This window comes from Chanos chanos, chromosome 10, assembly GCF_902362185.1.
Source record: "Chanos chanos chromosome 10, fChaCha1.1, whole genome shotgun sequence".
In the NCBI taxonomy this organism is placed as follows: Eukaryota; Metazoa; Chordata; class Actinopteri; order Gonorynchiformes; family Chanidae; genus Chanos; species Chanos chanos.
Genome location: NC_044504.1, coordinates 13,118,519 through 13,139,102, shown reverse-complemented (window position 1 = coordinate 13,139,102; position 20,584 = coordinate 13,118,519). Strand labels below are relative to the sequence as shown.

The following is a 20,584-nucleotide window of genomic DNA, read 5'->3' as shown; positions in this document are numbered from 1 at the left end:
GATTGGTCTGATAGCGACTCAACAAAACTGCCCTTAGAAAGGGAAAAGTAAAAGCCTGCTACAATATGAATGAGATACACAAGGAAAATGCTTCCATCCCGATCTCTGTGGTCTGTTGAAGGCCATGGGCTGGAATTGTGCCACTCCAATAAGCTGTCTTTGGCTGCTCTTGCAAGACTATAAACAAGAGAGGCTGTGCATTATTGAGTGGAAACCATGGATTAAACAGATAAGCATATAATGCATGAGATTCACATGGCTCACATCTGTCAACACTGTATGCACATGCTGTCGCTTTAAATGTGATGATGGACACAGTCAGGCAACATGCAGCAGCGATGATAATTTGGTTCCTGCTGAAAGGAAAATTTCGAGAGTGTGACTGAGTCTGGTACTGTGTGAGACATGCACATGTTTTTCCACTGGATTAGCAGCTTCTGATTCTGACTCAAGAAAGCACACACACACACACACACATACACCACACACACATACAGGTTGAAGAGAGATGCAAATATATCTAGCATCTGTAGGAGCTGGTGAAATTACAGAAAATTTTATCATTTTAACTTTATAATGTTATTACGGGAAAAAAAAAGTCATTTTGACCTAAGTTTGCATATTAACATAATCAAAATAACCAAGCATCCAGGTTGCTGAACCATGAAGCGATCAGTAATACAAAATACTGTGTAAAACTGTAGAGCTCTTAGGCTACTTTGAGGCTGTTTTAAAAACATGACGCTCAGATTATGTTTGTTTGTGCTGCAAGGTTCACTAATGAAATGTTTGGCAGTTTTCCAGACTTTAATATAATGAAATAAAAAGGCGAGTCTCCATCAGAGTAACGGAGGACACTGATAAATTTCAAGAGTATTAAATGATGTAGGAATTCAGTGTAAACCTTAATAATGAGGTAGCACTTGTTTCCCGCGATCCCAAAACTCTAAACAAACCATCACTACCATTTTCATTTTTTTTGATCTATCACTCACAAGCAAATATCATTCCTGATCAGTCTTGTCCCCTCAGTGGAAAACTACCTGCTCAGGGGGAAAAAAGAACCCCCCCCCCCCATTTGGCAATCTGTCCACCTGTCCACTTTACACAAAAACCCATTTCTAGTCGTGGCCTCCAAACACAAACAAGCACACCACGGTAGATAGAATTATACAGACTTAAACACTCAAGTATTCCTGTAGTACTGCACAACCAACAGGCCCAATGAAGAGAAAACACTGGGCCTTTATCTAAACGTCACCTCTCAAAGCTCATCCACAGCAGTGTCACGTCTGGGATCTAAAGGCATCAGTAATCAGCTCAGACATTATTCTTCTGAGTGTAGGACGTCACACTAGATGTCTTTGTCCACAATTCAGTGCAGGAGAGCTTCTTTTTCCAGAGGTATATTAGACCCCTGACTTATTGCTATATAAAACTGCAATATACAGAATATGACCAAACATTTGTTATCTATTTGAAATCAAATTGGGGCCTGTGAGTGGAGCAATGCCATGGTAAGGTCATCAAAAAAAGATTTCCCTCTGGATGAGAGCTAAAACCATTCTGGAAACACGAAATAGTGACAGAAAGAACTGTGTGTCTGTATGTGTGTGTGTGTGTGTGTGTGTGTGTGTGTGTACGTGTGTGTGTGTGTGTGTACGCGTGCGTGTGTGTGTGTGTGTGTGTATTGCTAAATGACTCCAGCTATAATCTTGGTTATAATAAATCAGTCTGTGAGAGCCCTCAGACCAGAGTCTGTCAGGAGTATATTGGGGTCAGAAAGGTTGCTGCAAGATTTGGGTCAAAGGAAAGTAATGTGGAGGGCAGGGATGGCTCCTGTGTGTGCATATGTGTGTGTGTGTGTATTTGTGTGTGTGAAGTCAACCTGCAGCACTGGCTGACAGATGGACAATGGTGACTCTCATACTTTAAATGTCAGGAAAGTCTATGAAGGAAGAGTTCTGAGCCTCTCTCTCTCTCTCTCACTCACACACACACAGACACACACACACACACACACACAAACACACAGATGTGACAGTCCCTGTCATCCTCAGTGTCAGCCCTGTGGTATCCATAAGGTGACAGCAGGCTGTGCTCGTAACAGACTTTCTGCTCTCAACATGTCCAGACTAGTAGTGACAGGACATGGGAGAAGACCTGAGAGCTCCATCACAATCAAACGTGTGCCTCACTCTTACACAGCTCAAACTGTCGATTCTGAACAGCCTTTTCCAACATATCATACATGTGACTACTCTCGGAGAAGACTTTAGAAGACGCACTTGTCAAATCACAAGTGTATTCACCTCAATCAAACTACTGATATGATTTTAACACAACGTGTTTGCACTGGAGCCAAACAGACAGAAAATTGAGATTAAATGGAGATCACACATACTAATCTTTTCCCAATCTTCAGCTCACAACACAATGTAGCTGATATCAAGTTCATGGCCTTTTAATTGTTTCAAAAGCAGGGCTAACATGTTTAGTTGCTGCAATACAGCTTTATTCGATTAGCAAAAATAACTTTTAAATAACTGAATAATAATAATAAGCTACACAATGTAATGAACAAGATAACCCCACAGCTTGATCAAAAATCTGGAGAGTATCAACAGTTCTCTCCCACATGGGACTGCAGGGTTTTTTTGTTTGTTTTTGATTTTTTTTTTTTTTTTTGTAAAGATTGTTTGGTGTATTCTACTAGTAACTATAAAAATGCATTAAGGCATCAATTTGAGGATCAGAGATTTACGAGTGTATTTCTGTGTGTGAGAAAAGGGTCTCGATGTCAAATTAGTCCCGATTTCAAAGCACCGTAATAATTTTCAGAACTCCAGTAATTATAATTAACATTATAATGACGTTTCTCTCATGATTCCAAACTCTTGGATGTTTGGGAATCTTTACTGCAAATAATCCTTTTTGGAACCTGATGCAATTAAGCCACTGAGTCACCTTCCTTTCTAGCCAAAGAAAAGAAAGAATAACATGAAAGAAAGAAAGAAAGAAAGAAAGAAAGAAAGAAAGAAAGAAAGAAAGAAAGAAAGAAAGAAAGAAAGAAAGAACAACAAGACATAGTGCCAATGTGTAAAAGAAAGGTTTGCAGGTTGGCCTTTACTTTCTACAAAATTAACATCATGTTAATTTTTAGTTTTCTAATACTCTGTGCATGACTTAAAGTTGGACGGGAACATGACTGAACACTGTAATTTCAACAGAGAGCCATGACGGACATCACATGGTCAACTATATTCATGACTGAATCTATCAGAGGGCGTGTAGGAAGTATACTATTACACCGGATTTTCTTTTTTTTTTTTTTAATTTTAACTCTCATCAAGCTCTATTCAAATGAGCGCTCTAGAATCCAGAATGTAAAAGGGTGTCAAATGACACCTCTAGAATCTTGTGTGAAGGGCTGTTATTGACGTAACAACGCAGCTGCTGAGTTTGAGTGTGGTGGCTTGGAAAAATGAACCCAGAGACCCTGGCTTGGATTTTTCCCCAGTTCCAGATCCTGCATCGCTGTCCAAACAACTCTGACATGGCCTGTAGGCTCACAGCTGCCCAGCCAACAAAATAACATATCACCAAAGGGAGACAGAGCAGGAATAGTGTCTCTTAGCCATCCTAAGAGCCCTCTCACTCTCTCTCTCTCTCTCTGTATCTCTCTCTCTGTATCTCTCTCTCTCTCTCTCTCAGTATCTTTCTCCTTCTCTCTCTTTCTCTCTCTCGCTCTCTCTCTCTCTCTGTATCTCTCTCTCTGTATCTCTCTCTCTCTCTCTCTCTCTCTCTCTCAGTATCTTTCTCCTTCTCTCTCTTTCTCTCTCTCGCTCTCTCTCTCTGTATCTCTCTCTCCTTATGTGTCCGATCCATTTGTAATTCCCTCCCTGTGTTCATGAAAAATGTATAATGCTAAAACGCTGTGGAAACATAGACTGGTGGCAGAGCTCTCGTGAGTGAGGCTTTTTGCTAATGGAACATCAGTTCTGTGTACTTGCACAGTACACATCTACAAATATCATCTTGGACATGAAAAAAAGATTTGTCAAACAAATTTTTAAAACTCAATTCTTAAGACTGATTTCTACCAAAAGATATTCTAGCAAAAAAAAGTCAAATATGATGCGGAGTGAGGATGGTAATTTTACTTTGAACACTCATAAACAAACAATGATAACTGCCCCAGCGAGACAAAACAGTGTTAATGTTACCACAGTATCATCAGAGCGATTCACCACTGTCTGCATCTTCTTCGAAGAAGATCGATCTCTCCCTCTGTCCTTGGCATTGGCATGGCAACACGCCACCCAATAGCGTGCCCAGCTTCACAGACAAATGCCGTTTCAGACATCCTGCAGCCAGAGGGAGCGCTAAGAGCAGGCAGCTCCCCTTACGGCCGACCCAAGGCAGACAGTAAAAATATCCACAATGGTGAAAAACTGAACTGAACCTCAAGCTTTTCTGTTACTGGGAGGACTCTTCAGTGTCCTATCACCCCTAGTATGCTTTTCTATCTCTGTTTAGTCCTTGGCCACAACACAGCAGCTACATTTACTGGCCAAAGCTGCAATTTAATTCTATAGAGGGTATCAGACGTACTCCTGAAAGTTGGTGTCTATCTCTCCGTGGAGAAAAGAAAAACTTCACTTCTCTGCACATACCAACACAAATGCTTATACACTGAACGCATACATACATGTGCTAGACACACACTCGGACAGAGAGGTAACTCCATACATCTACCCCTAACATTCTCTAATACTTGTTTTCACTAAGACTGCTGATTTGTTAGAGCTTGCAAATGAGTCTCTCATCCCCCCACCTTCCAATCCTCTTTGTTTGATATAATTCTCTATAGAGTTAAATGGGAGCTGTAGCACAATACCAGATCAACAGTATATTCCCATAGACACAATACTCTGTTTACAGTTTACCAATTCTTTAAACAACCAACCTAACCTCACACAGGGTCATTCCACCTGACGTCACGTACACAGTTTCCCCATCTTCAGGTCAGGTTACTATACAACACATCTGGTCTAAAGCATAGTCAGCAGAAACAGCCTGGGAAAGTGAGCACCTTTTCCCTCTGACTTTAGAGTATCAGTGCTCTAACGCCAGGTGACAAAGAATCCTTGATTAATCGGACAGAGGCAGCTCCTTAACAGTGAACACAGTCAAACCATTCAAATGGGAACACAAAAATAGAAGGTTCTCAGAAGAAAGAACATGTGGTCACATATGTGGTCACCGTACAAAAAAGTTGAGTCTGACAAAGACAAAATCTGAATGGAATTTTATCATTTTAATTTATTCCTGGTGGTAAACCAATTTTTCTCATGCCTGTTCTGCTGATTTTGTTGTTAAACAATGCCTAGGTACTAGGTTATATGACTTATGCCTCTTCTAAACTTCAAAAATGGTTTATTCTATCTTCAAAAGGTTTTAGCCATTGAAAATTAGAGTGAAATCTAGCAGACAAAATACACGAGGTGATATGAATTACGCCTCTTCTCATCTTCAAAAGCAGTTTGTTCTGTCTTCTGAAAGTTTTAGCCATTGAAAATCAGAGTGAAATCTCAGCGGATTAGAATCTAGTCTCTGTTTTTACAGAAATGGGCCTGAAAATAATCCAAAAATCAAAGGACTTTAGGGAGGTGAATTCCAATGAGTCTACAGAGTACAGCGAAAGTTTGTTTGGGGTTTTTTTGTAAATCCAAAAAAAAACCCAAACAAACAAACAAACAAAACTCTTTCAGGGTAACACTCTGAGAAAGGGACAGAGAGAGACAGAGAGAGAAGGAGAGAGAGAGAGAGAGAGAGAGAGTGACAGAGAGGGAGAGAACAATAGAGAGAAAGAGACAGTAAGAGCAGGGAGGAAAGTGGGTTTTCATGAAGATACTGAGGAAGAAGGAATAAAGTATTTACAGGGTTAATATCAGAGTTAGAGTGAAATGGAAACAAAGATGGAAGGAGGTTAATGAACATGAGTGTCCAAGCGCCTCTCTCTCTCCCCTCATGTAAAGAGGAAGTGATGAGTCCTCTGTCTAATTAAACCAAATTACTCTCCGAGCCAGGCTCTAGCTTCACGTATTCCCTATGTACAGCCAACCCTGTTCTGACTGGCCTACAAAATGTTTTAGATATCTCCTCCAGTCAAGCTCCTTAATGATTTTAATCTTACGGAGTGAGGAGAGAGAAGAAAGATGGGAGTAGTGGTGCGGGGGAGGTCGCTCTTCTGATGCTTAATGTAGCAAAACCTAATTTAATGTGCCCTTTTCTGCATGTGTAGACATTCAGAGTCCAAACAAATCAAGATATGTTTCATATGGATTTTAGTATGAAAATGCCAGTGGAACCTGATCCTGCTCCAGGAAACTAACAGAAGAAACAGTCCCTTTCATTTCATCCTTGACTCCTAATCTTTCCTAGCGTGTTCAAACACATCTTAATGCAGAATAGCTGTTCAAATACATCTTAATGCAGAATAGCTGTTCAAATACATCTTAATGCAGACTGCGTATAAACCAAATTGGATATTTCACCTGGCTGTTCATGACGCTTCCAAAATATCACTCATTTTCTCTCTGTAGTGAAGGGATTAAATGTTTTTGATGCAGGCTGTGTGAAAGGATCCATATATAATTTTATCAGACTCTCCAAAGGCTTTAAGCCTGTGCTGCATAGGTGAAACTTCCCCTCCACTTTTTAAAGAAACCCAATTTGTCTCCCACGCCATTTGTGGCTGTTGAACTGCATCACTAGGACCACACAGATACCACAGCAACCATTTTAGCCAATGAGACTCCTGCAAATCTCCTGCAAATAATCTTTCAGATTACTCAGCAAAACAAAACAGACAACAACAAACAAATCTGAGAGGAGGAAGGCATATTAACATAATCATTGATAATTTTTCCAACCAATCACACACTGAGAAGAATGTGAGTTTCAAAGAGATGCTGTGATTCTGCTGAAATAATTCTTCAAGCATAGCTAATTTAAACACAAGTTACCACCCCACGTAGAGTAGGAATGACCAGATTTCCCATTAGTAAGTCTCATAGACACTCACCATCCACTTTGATAGGAGCACCTGCCTTGAACCAACAGTCACTGGTCTCTTTATGAGGTACACCTACTTTAAAGGTACACCATATAGGTGTAAAATTACTGACTGTAGGCTGTCTGTTGCCATGGACAGTTTGTAAGCCAATGCTCTATCGTGCTCATCAATGGTCAGATTTTGACCACAGGACCACTGATGCCCAGATAGTATTTGGGTTGCACACTATTCTCAACACAGCAATGACACTGACATGGTAGTAGCATGATAGTGGGTATTGCGCTGGTACAAGTTCGTCAGGCACAGCAGCGTTAGTAGAGTTTTTACACAAGTAAGTGTCACCCCTAGATTAAAAGTGAGCTATGACTCCAAAAATGTCCAACCAACAGCAGATATGTGATCAGAAACTGACCACTGATGAAGCATTAGGGGATGGCTAACACACTGTCCATGGCAAACAGATGGGCCACGGTCTGAGAGTATACATCAGTAAAGGTGCATCTTAATAAGTAGATCATTCTACTGAAGTGTTAAGACTGAGAATATTTAGATAGGAGCAGACATAAACTGAGTATGAAAATATTCACAGTATGTCTTGTTTGTACAACATCTCGATGTTATTTTGATTAAAATGTCATGGCACTTTCTCAGTGTCACCAGGGATTAGCCACGATGATGACGACGTCCAGGACATTCGATATACTTCCGCCTGAGAGAAGCACGGAAAGGATATCTAAAGTGACAGGACATTCATAAAATCCACAGAGACCACAAATTACACTTTCAGAAAACTGAGCTTCTGCCTACACTAACCAACAAGCTCTGCTGAATAACAACGATTTGCCAGTTACTGCTGAACGACAACAACAAAAAAAAGAGCCACCAGTTACGGTTTTCTTATCTTTATGAATATCATGTCTGAGAATGATTGCAGAAATTCACCCCATCTTGTCAGTTCAGTTTACTTACATTTTGTGTTTAGATGTACATGTAAAAAGCAGTACTTTGACAATTTAATTCTGAATATTTTCTGGTGGACATTCTCACTGTGAGTTGAATGAGTCAGACCTACAACATAAGGATCTTGTTCATATACAGGTCCCACCAACAAAACAAAGTCTTTGCTCTGTCTCCACTGAAACCTCAATGTATCTGAAAAGGAATAGCACATTTGTGGTGTAGCACATTTGTCTCTTTAAGAGCAATCAGTGACATAGTGCCATTCTGAGTGACATATGGCATCTGGGTCAAGACAATGAGAGGTGATAGGGTGTTTGAGTTTGGCGTAGAATGGCTGAAACAGCCTTCACTCACTGGCACGCTCAGGGTGTGGTCCTGTTGAATCAAGCCCATTTCTTCAGGGTTGGCTTTCTCTGCAGATCTTGTAGAATGGTTCTTATTTCCATAGCTCTCTTCAGGGGCCTATGGAGAAAGAACGAAAGAGAAAGACAGAGTTAGAGAGAGAGAGACAGAGAGAGACAGAGACAGAGACAGAGAGTGAGGGAAAACCAAATGTTTATTACTCTTCCAGCAACAGAGGCAATAGGGAGCAGTATGGATTAAACACAAACTAAATATAAACACAAAATATACAAACAAAACCACATTACCAACATGAAGAACACACACACACACACACACACGCACGTATCCTGTCCTTAACATGTGGACAGTTGTTATGTACGTTGTTATTGTTTGTTTACCTCAAACCTCCTGACAAACACAATGCACAGATTTCCTGTTTATGTATCCTGGTTGTCCGTCTGTGCTAAGAAAACCTCATTTTGGATTATTCCAAAAAAACACGACACTAATCTATAATAGGCATTGTGGTATGGATGACACCTAATCATGCATATATACCAAATACTTGACTTATTCTGGAAGTAAGTAACCACCTAACATAACATGGGACAGCTTCATTATCAGAAAAAAGAAACAATCCAGCCACACAGACGATAAAGATACAGAGAGAAGAGTTCCTCTTTTCACATGAGCATTGCTGACACCTGAAACACTACTGAAACACATAATTACTTTCTCTTGATAGACTTCAGGACTTAAATATATTTGACAGGGATGACAATTAACTTCTCTTATTCAAGTTCACCTGTGCGTTCAAACTCAGGCTAGCTTGAATTTCTTTAAATAGTCCAGGATGTATGGCATTTCCCATAAGACCACTGCTGTGCCCACTGTTACATCACAGAGAGACAAGTGGCTCAAGAGCCATTCCAGTAAATAAAGGTCTAAAAATGGTATTGTAAAAAAAATTCATTTGTACTGTGAAATCTGCAAATATATAGAATTTCTAAGGTAAATAATATGTTGAGATTGGGGACACTGAGAGACATGAAAAAGGGAAGAGGGCGAGAACGAGTGAGAGTGTCAGACACAGCATTTCAAAACGTGCCAAGTGCTTTCAAAATCCATTGGCAGAGTGTATGCAGGAAAGACCTATGTAATCTCATCTTCCACACGAATGTATTCCATTGGTACTAAGAGATTTTCACTGTGGAGAAACTGGAAAGCTTTTCAAAAAAGCAGCTCAAGTGTTTGGTTCAGAATAATAAAACCCTATCTGACAGGCTGAGCGACCACGCTGTTTGCTACAGTAAAGTCTAATTGTGTGATTTTCAGTTCCTCAGAAATGGAGAGGAGACACACTGTATGTATCAGCCAAGAGGGCTATTCCTCCCTCCCGTTCCCTTCATCTATCTCTTTCTGTCAAATCCATCTTTCTCTCTCTCTCTCTCTCTCTCTCTCTCTCTCTCTCTCTTTCTCTCTCTCTCTCTCTCTCTCTCTCCCTCTCCCTCTCCATCCAGTCCCTGTGGCATGCTCCTCATGACTACCAAATGAAGTAGTCAATCCCAACTTTCAGATATTCATCTCCTCCAAATCTGCCACTAATTCCATTAATATTCATTAAAAATTAAGCTTAACTGCGTGTGTTTAGAAAGCCCTGTGGCCATGTGCATTCCAGAGAGCCCAGAGGACAGTCCCTTCTGATTTCAGCCACACAGCTCTCAACTGGCACTGCCCAGCAAACCATGGACAGGATTGTGTGTTTTCAAAGGGGAGGGGGAGGAAGGGAGAGAGAGAGAGAGAGAGAGTAAAAGAGAAAGAAGGAGTGAGCGAGACAGAGATGTAGAGTGTGAGAGGGAGAATGGACAAGAAAACAGGACACAGAGAGAGGAAGAGGGAGAGAGAAAGAGACAGGAAGAGAGGTAGAGGAGACAGAGTGAGTGAGAGTGTGGGAGAGAGACAGAGACAGAGAGAGAGAGAGAGAGAGAGAGAGAGAGGAAGAAAGAGATGTGGTGAGACACACAGGTGTTTCACAGAGGAGAGGCAGAAGAGCATTGGGAAAATGGAAATGCTAAACAAATGAATCTGCAAAGCAAACGTACTTTGAAAACTGTGAACAATTAGCTCTATTCATCTCAGATTCATTTGAGCCTTGTGTATATTGTTTCAAACCAACCTGGATATTTTTAGTGTATTTGCATGGGAGAGAGTATGTAAAATTTAGAGTTTTAAAATCTGCAGTGGACACGACGTTGGTATGTCTTAGAGCAATGACAGACCGTAGAAGGACACTGAGACAATTCATATTCATGGTTCCCTTATGCCATTAACAAAGATGGCAGTCACACTTAAGATTACGATTTCATTTATAAAGCATTCAGAGGCTTGGACAATATTAAAGGATAACATGAGATTTGGAACGGAAAATTACAATAATATAAAATATATGAAAAGGTGGAAATGAAGCACCTTATTATAAAATATGACATCTCAATTCATACGCCATAAAACACATAACTCTCCTAAAAGGAACTGAATGACACAATTTTCAGCTGTAGGGGAAAAAAAATCTTACATTTAGTACTGCTATAAACACTTGAATATTGAGTCCCTGTATGCTAACATATATTTTTTATTTGATATTGTGAAATAGAACTCTTTCCCTGAATATCTGTAACTATGTTATAAATTTATCCTTAAGATCTTAAAAACATTCAACATTTATTCCACATTCCACATCCAAAATTTAACATTCATTTATGATACATTACTGTAGATGATTTTACCACAATACATTTAGCCTAGTAAGAAAACAGAGGTAAGATCCACTCTAACTTGTTTACATCACGAGGAAATGGGAGTCTGAACTACTATCAAATCTACTGGACAGTGTTCACACATACCACACATCTCTGTACTACTCATTTACCATAAAGGCTGAATATCTCCAGCCTTGATCAATAAAAAGGAACTCAAGTTATACTGTAAGACAAGCAATCCCATTCTGATGTGACCTTGAAACACCCACAGTAGCATACATCGCTCTCATTTCATTGGCTTTCGTTGGCTTTCATTTTGAAATTACATGTATTGCAGTTTCCCTCTCTCTCACACTCTTTTTTTTTTTTTAACTGCCGCTTAAAGAAAAAGAACAAACATGAATAATTAACTGTCAACACACACACATTTATCAGGAGTTTCCCATAGGCCTGCTTTTCCTTTGCATATATCACCTCTGGGATGACTTCAGGAACAAAGCAATCTCTGACAGATGTCACTTTGAACACACACAGTGTTGACCTATAGAAAAAAAAAATGATGCCACATCACATCAGAGGCTGATAAATGGAGTCTCTCTATATAGCACTCTGCTTGATTATTGTGGACCTCACAATCCAAACTTGTTTCAGATACGTATCAGGAGAAACGATCAAACACAAATCAAAATATCATCCATACCGTAATGAGTGGGTGCCCATATGCAGTAACACAAAACAACACATAAAAAGCCCTTAAAACAGAAGTATTGCTCTACACAGCCAAGGCTCGGTCAGTGTACACCAGATCTCTTAGGGACACTCCTCAGAGTCCTCTGAGACATTGATCTAAAAGGATTTTTTTTTTTTAAAACAGCCATTTGATCCAAAGAAGCAAGTCTGAGGGTGCTGACACCAACAGGAAAGTGATTCTTATGAGTAGATTTTAGTTTTAGTTTTTTACAGTCTCACAAAGAGCCACCATCAAAAAGTTTTACAATCTCAGTTTTGTGCATCACACTTTTTGTCGTGAGGCAACAAACATAATCACCTTAAAAAAGCTATTAAGTGTTAGGAAATTCTTCTCTTCCATCAATTCTGATTTTTCATTACTAAGGTCAAAATTAGACAATAATTTTTATTTTCTAACAGCATTTCACAGAGCATTGCATATTTCAGAAGTTAAATTGTGACTGGGGCGATTGGAAGCCTTACATTGACAGAATTAATCTATGAGGAAGAAGTTGACAAAAACATTCAGCACAACAATGAGAAACTGGCACAGGAAAACAACAACAACAAGAAAAAATATTTCATCAGCTTTAAAATCTTTTTTGTTCTTATTATTAACTTCATGTTTATGACTGCCTGTGTGAGCATTTCTTCACTGAATTCTTTCACTTTAACGACCAAAACCTTTGTGTCTTTTTTTCTTAACAAACCTATCCCCTTATTACCTCTAACCTGCTCAGGACAGCTTACAAGGGCTGGTAAGTACCCAGCACATTAGGAAGGTTCTTCAGCCTGAAGAACGTTGATAAATAGCGATATTCTTCAATTTGAGTGCTGGACTAAATTTCCACAATTCTTCCAATTTTATTTGACTAAATCTTCACTTTCAGTGCCTTGATAAATATGAGCCCAGAGCTCAGCTCCTGAGGCCTGTCACAAAGCCATTCAGCAGGACATGTAGAGGACTCAGATAAACGTTGCCGTTTAAAAGGTTATGACAATTAAAAGCAGCCTCCACAAATTGCAGTGTCTAGACCTTTCACAGGGATGGATCCCTACTTATCATCCAGCAGCCAGCTTTCTGCAGGGCATGCCCTCTATTTCCTCTCTCTCCTCTCTCTCCTTCTCCCTCTATCTCTGGTTTCCCCTCCACTCTACCTCCCTCTCCTCCCTTACACAAGGACACTTTCATTATCCGCTTAATTAAGTAAGCTCTTAGCTAATATTCAAATACTGACCAATTAATGACACTGAACTTGGAATGGACCTGCCTCTCCTCTTGGGTTACCGTGGCAGCATCGTCGCCAGACCCTGATTAAAAATGCTAGCTAGGGCGATATAGCCAAGCAACTGTGGACTGCAGACTGTGACAGTGTTTTAATTAAACTTGTGTGATCTGAATACACAGAGAACGATGCAGACTGTTCAAAAGCATACCCATGGTGCAATGGAACACCTATACCAACTAAGAGATAGCAAAGCAGAGCAAGAGAGTGTGGATCACTTCTCTTTGTCTAGAACCCGTGGACAAATCCACAGACCCATTCAGACAAGCAAGCACATGAATACAGACTACTCATGTCAAAGTTACCTGAATGAATACAGAGTACTCATGTGAAATTTACCTTAATGAATACAGAGTACTCATGTGAAATTTACCTTAATGAATACAGGGTATTCATGTGAAATTTACCTTAATGAATACAGGGTATTCATGTGAAATTTACCTTAATGAATACAGGGTATTCATGTAGGGCTTCTACACATCTACAGTCTTTTTTTTTTTTTTTATGACGGGGCCAAAGCTGACCATCTCATTGATGGAGTGCGATGTACCTGTGGTCAACATCAAAGAGTTTCTGATCTGAATGAAATGTGTGTGTGAAATTTATTGTGGCCACCTTATTTTATATTGGAGTATTTAGGCCAGCCAGTGGAAGAGTGTACTTTATTTGAAGTGGGCTTTATTTCATTAATTAATGGGACCAGACTTCTTCTGACACATATGAGGATAATCACTGCGTTGTTCAAGACAAGTGGTCAGGCCATGCAAAAGCCTTGGTGGAGAATACTATTTGCTTGAGTGTACATGGAACTACATAGTCAATCTGCCATCCATGACTGCCACCAAGCTCCACAAAGGAGGAGAGGAATCCCCTTACCCTCCCCACCACCAGCACCACCACATACATACACACACACACACACACACACACATCTCCTCCCAACAGAACACAACCAACTCAGCTACAATGGTCTGCTTCCAGTCAACAAGAGTAGCACAGCTGGGATTCCAAAGTTAAATAAATGTTAGTTTGTCACATTTTAAGAACTCGTCTCAAAAAAAGGTTGTCATGTCTCTTTGAGGTGCTGTAGTGATTTTAAAGTTGTCAAAAGTATTTATTTGAAGTGGTCTGTCAACAGATCAGGCATGTGGGAAGAGAAAGTAACAACATATCTACCAGGCAAACATGAAAGCATGTCTGTTACAGGACACAAGGGTACACTTAGAGCACAGACACAGCGTCACTTTGTGAGGTTATATAAATACCGAAATGACAATCAAAGTTATCATGGAATTGTATGATTTTTGTGTTCAGCCTCCAACAGGATTCTGAGCTATTATGCATACACAGGTACAGTGCGACTCCATTTATTCTTTGCTCTCACTTTTGCTTCTGGGTGCCATTTTCTGCTTGGCACAGTACAGGTTAGAGATGTCCAAAGATGAACAGAATAAGCCAAGAGGTCACAAGGAAAGGTCATTGAAACAAGTTAGTAAAAATGACTCCTGAACAAAAGCAGACTGTCTGAAAATAATACGATATTGTAACATTAGAAAACTATATCATAACATTATAATCTAAAATATATTTACTTTTAATCTGTTATATATATATATATATATATATATATATATATATATATATATATATATTTTACTTTACATTTTTGTTGATTGAATTATTTTCAATTTCACTCTGAGCCCACCTCTCTCAGGATAACTATTACTGCTTGGACGAGGTTTGTGAAATTATGGTTTTGGTTTTACACCTACTTCTAATTCCAAATATTGTCAGGACCATCTAGAACTTTTGAACTTCAGTGCACAATTTCTTCCACAGTCAGCATCAAAAATCTAAACAGAGCTGATAAATTCTAAATCCTCATTTATTTATTTATTTATTCATTTCTGTATTTTCAGACAAGGCATAAGGGAACCTGAGGTTGATGTCAGAGGGGGACAGGAGATTGGTCATCTGATGGTTTGATGCAGTAAAGAACCGTGGCATGTTTATAAAGCAACTGATAAAGCCTCCTAACTCACATGAGTTACTTCAAACATCCTATCAACACATTAGTCGTAACTCCCTTCTCTGCCTCTGTCTGAGATGAGGAAGAGGACTATGTTCACAAACTGTCAACACTACTGTACAGTGCAAAAAAAGCAAAGCTACTTATATCATTCATAGAAAAAGAGAGAAACTATTACTACAGACATCTACATAGCTTTGGATGAGAACGATCAGTCCAAAGTGTTATCTAAAGGTCAAGTTTTCCCCTCTCAGGTCTCCTGTGCCTAATTTACTATTCATGAATACAAATAGCCCAGAGCCTGACCTACATTGTCTCACAAATATAGCCTGCCAGGGAACGGAGCAGAGGTGTAAAGAGCCAAACTTAATGCAATGTCCTTTAAGGACAAAGGAAAAAGAGTCCAACCCTGAGAGACCATTGTGAATTCAGACTTGGTTTGGATGGAGACACGCTCAGAACAATGTTTGGTGTTTGGGAGTTTGGCTGAAGTCTTTGAAAAAGTTTGACTTGCCTGATCAAAGGAACTTCACTATCACAGGGAACTGATAGATTCTAGTTCCCAGATGTTTCTTCCTACCTCCAGTCTTGGCCTTAAATTTTCTCTGAACCTCATAGGCTATCAATTCAACTAAATCTGTTCTAACAGAGGGAGTGAATGCCTACTAATACCTCAGTGCTGCCTGCCCTCAGTCAAATTAGTATCAGTCAGCCAACTGTTTGTCAGGCAAAATGTTACAGAAAAATTGAATTTGCAGAAAAAAAAAAAATTTTGGTCAATATTTCACAAAATGTCTTTCTCCAGTGGTCTTTAGTTTAATTAGTTTTAGCATTATGATTAATAAGAGAGAAGAACTGCCAATCACTGATTGTCGTAAACCTCTTTAATGTTCTCTTAATACACTCATGTCCCTTTATTGTAAACCTAGTCAAAACATTTGGCCACACTAATAACACCCATCAAAAGGACCAGAAACCATTACAGAGTATGGGAAATACCAGAAATAGAGCCCATGAATAATCTGGGTCATTAGTCAGAACCATGGTCCCAAAGGCAGCTCTGCCCGCAACTCAGTGAAAAATACAATAGTAATGTCTTAACGGGAGCAGCATTACCTGCAGTGAAGGGGTCTTTGACTCAGTGTAAAGGGGTTGTGTGGGGGCCATGAGCTTTTGCGAGGACTGGCTGAGGTACGGTGGCTGGTCCGGTTTGCAGTATCTGCCCATGCCTTGGTGGCAAAATGGAGGAGCTGCCTGTGAAGAGAGCCAGTGGGAAAAATCAGAACAGTATCCATCCCTCTTGCCCCCTCATTTCCACTGTGACACTTATTAATTCAAATCCCCCTTAAGCCCATTTGAATGGGATCTCAAGATCACGATTAATGTAACACGATTAATGTAACACTTAGTGAAATCAAAACAAAAAAATGAAAATATAAGCAGTACATTATCACTGAATCACTGAATACATTATCGGATTTCATCAACCTTGAGCAACAGTGACATAAACAAACAAATTATCACCCTAACAAAGGTTGCTATCTAATCAACCTGCGGTCTAATTTTGAGGTCAAATACTTACGATCATCCAGTGTTCTGCGGACTTAAACTTCAAAAAATGTACTCAAGTGGTGCTTCAGTAAAACTGATGACGAAAAATGAAATGAAAGTCCCTATATTGTCATCCCAGCCATATACACAGTGAGACAAAACTACATGTTCTCAGGATCACGGTAAGTAGCCGCTGCAATTTGGGGGGGGGGGGGGGGGGGGGGGGCTTCAAACACACTTAATGTACGTCCAATACTTGGCTGCATACACTTTACCCATTTTTTTCCCACCACCTTCAGTTACCTGCTGGCTTTCCAAATGTGAATAATACCAGTCCAGGGGAACTGTGAGAGGGATTCAAACCCTGCAGAGGTAGACTAGAAAAAAGGGCCTGAAATAGATACATTCGCTAAGCATGATCGGCTCTGAGATGTGTCTAGATATATGCATGTTTTCCCACCAAATGTAAATTATATGAATACCATATACTTGATATAGCAACGTGTTAAACGTATGTTTTGTTAATTTCTTAAAAGATATTTTTCAGCAATGGAATACAGACTTTGGTATAAGAGGTGACCTCCAGTGGTGGTTATTTTTGGAAATTTCTCCAAAAGTTCACAGAGATCACAGAACTTGTCTTCACCATTTCATGCGGTCAACACACAGTATCCTTTATAGCAACTTAACAATTTCCAAATAACTTTGCATAATCTTATTAAAAAGTCATTAGTTAAAAAAACAATGATTTCATAACAAACTAATGATCAAGTTAGAATGTTATAACATTTTGCACATGAAGTAATTAAGCATATCATACTTTGATCATGACATGTCACAATATTTTTCCAATGCACATTTGTATCACTGTCTGCGTGTCAACTGTCTTATTTGATGGTTTCCCAGTCAATCAAAACATTAACTGATGATGTATGACAAACTAAGCACCTGTATTCTAGGCTTACACAATATTCCTTTGCTGCATCCTTTTGAAAATGAGCAAATAAATAAACAGAGCCTGTTAACTTTGTAGAGATCACTGCTCTATTCTATGTATGTACAGGTGACTCTTAATTACTGATTTCATCTGTACTTAAGTTCTTAAAAATATAATGCTTAAAGAAATGGCACAATAAAACATTATTCACTGACTGACTTTCGACTGACTTAAAACTTTAAGTGACTAAGTCCCCTGAATTTACACAAATATACTAACTGGTAGATTTGGTAGCAGTATTTCCAAAATACTTTCAATTTAGTTGACTTACTACTGTTACTTCATACAGGACATGACTGGTGCTGTTATTTATTTATTTATTTATTTTTTATAATAGTTAGCAAGTAATAAAGTTTGTCGTGATGTGTATCACAGCAAGAAGGGGCACTTGAAGAAATTTAGGAATTCCCATCCTTCTTCATCTCAAAGAATGCTAAACTGTACTCCTCACTTTCAGAAAGTTGAAGGACTCTGGTCTCTCATGTTCTAAAGCTCTTCTTTTTCCTGATGTAGTCCTGGTGGATTGGCAGGTATAGCTTTCTCCAGGACTAGTTTTATCACATGAATGTCATTTAAATTACCATTAGAGAATACTTTATAGAGCTTTTCATTGAAAGCAAAAGACAGATGGGTCAGGTCAAGGTGCTGCTGACTGACTCCTGTCCTGTATGGCTACACACTCCTCCTAATCATATTCCAACCAACTGGTCAGCCTGCAGGCCAGGGGCTTTGCTGGTGAGTCTTTCCAGCTTGTGAGCATATTAACGAGGTAGATGAGTTTATATGAGTGAGCTGTCTAGTTATGTAACTTTCTGTAATGCTACATGTTAGAGATAACTGCTGAATCTCAAGCTCTGGATGGGCTGGTATCATGATGCCTAAGACACAGATCATTCTAATGCTTTTGAACTTTAGAAAGAACGGCATTTGATACCTAGGGTACTTCTCTTCACAGTATAAGGGGTCATTCGTCCCAGTCTAGACCTCTGACAGATACAACTATTGTTCATTCATACAGAGTGTGTACTCATTCAGGTTCAGCCTCTGTTGTCTCCACCAGTCCATCTATCTGTGGATAATGCCCTTCACACCCAACTCTTCCTGTTGCTCTGAGCCAAAGTTTCCCCCTTGGTCCATAATGAACTCAGCTGGTATTCTGACCCAGACAAAGAATAGAACTATGAATAATTTTTCATCTTTAGCACTGCAAAGAGCAAAGACTACTGGGAATTTAGAGCTGTAGTTGGAGGTGAAAATGATGCACTAGGGCTCCGTGTTGCGCTTCTTTGGTGGTCATATGAAGCACATCGCAAACCTCTGTGAAGGGGTGCTAAGGATGGGCAGAGTGTGAATCAGTGCTCTGTCATAGCCTGCATGTTTTGTCGTACTCAAGGAACTCTGACACTATACATCTGGATGTCTCAGTACATTGTTGGCAAGATGAATCACAGGGCTAAACTTAGGCTTGATTACATAGCACTCCTTGCTGACACTAGCATGTGCATCCTCTTAACAGACTTTCTTTTTAAACAGTGTCAGAGGAGCTGGGTCAGTCGACTACATAAAGCAAATATTACCAAGGATAAACTGCTATGGGTTGGTGAGCTGGTCTGGAACAGCTCTAATTAACTCAAGAGTGTGCAACCACTTCTGTGCTGATGCAAATTTTCTGGAGGACCCCCGCACACAGACACGCAGGGTATTAGTCACAGGTTCAGGGCAAATTCCCCAGTGTTAAATTAACACTGAGAGTGTGTATATGAGTCCACTTGGAGAAATATGTAGATAACTATGTACATAACTGTCGCTCTTGAATGTACATGCAGTTAATCATCTATCTGGTTTGCTTTCTGAGAGTGAAAAGAAGCAAATCATGCATGAGCTAGGAATCGAGTAGGTCAAAACTATTTAAATCTTTAATGTCATGAACACATCATATGGGTTTCATGTCTTACCAAAGCAAGAGTACGCAAGTACTAATCAAAAATAAATACACAACAGAAGCTGAAAACAGTGCCGAACAGATCACAAAACTGAAGCACATCTTAAGTACTAATCAAAAATAAATACACAACAGAAGCTGAAAACAGTGCCGAACAGATCACAAAACTGAAGCACATCTTAAGTACTAATCAAAAATAAATACACAACAGAAGCTGAAAACAGTGCTGAGCAGATCACATAACTGAAGCATACCTTAAGTCCTTCTTCAGGTACCAAATCAGCGCCAGCAGTATAGAGGTATGATCATTGGATACTTGTATGGCCTAAAAACTCACAGCTTTTACACCGATATAGGAAGATCTCTTTGTATCTGAAGTAGTCCATTGGGTGGGGAGAGAATTTTCATAGTGGTATTGAAGACCACCACAGTTTGCATGTCAGGCTCAAGCCGTAATGCATGGTTTCCATTTGAATGACATATGTGTGCAGCCAACCATAGAGATGTTGAAACATTTAGCACTCTAAACAGACATGACAGGACTATAGAGCAGTACATTAGCATTATCATGCTCCCGCAACTAATGCTTCAGCCTTGCACGACTGACCTCCAGTCAGATCAGTGCATACAAGTCATTTGGCATCTCACAAAGAGCTGCCCTTTATAAGCTTTGGCAGATAAAACAAGGATGAAAGTATTATCAAGCTGGCAAGAGACATCATTGCCATATTACTCACATAATGACATTAGACATTACCTCCACACTACTCAGTTATTATTAGTAGTGGTAATAGTAGCAGTATTACACAATTTTACGAAATGTGGAGATCATGGAGAATGTGAGGACAGTAACATTCCAGTCATATACTGTATTTATGTTGGCCAAGGGAGACCATTTAGGTATC

At 39.5% G+C, this 20,584-nt stretch overlaps 1 protein-coding gene across 1 annotated transcript in view; it reads right to left on the bottom strand.

The window, feature by feature from the left end:
- Positions 1–20,584, bottom strand: part of LOC115823319 (AT-rich interactive domain-containing protein 1B-like) — a 92,440-nt gene that overhangs the window by 59,077 nt on the left and 12,779 nt on the right. The window contains exons 4-5 of the mRNA XM_030787367.1: positions 16,306–16,443; positions 8,396–8,503 (exon numbers count right to left, since the gene is read on the bottom strand). Coding sequence (XP_030643227.1) covers positions 8,396–8,503; positions 16,306–16,443 — 246 coding nt within the window. The remainder of the gene's footprint in view (positions 1–8,395; positions 8,504–16,305; positions 16,444–20,584) is intronic.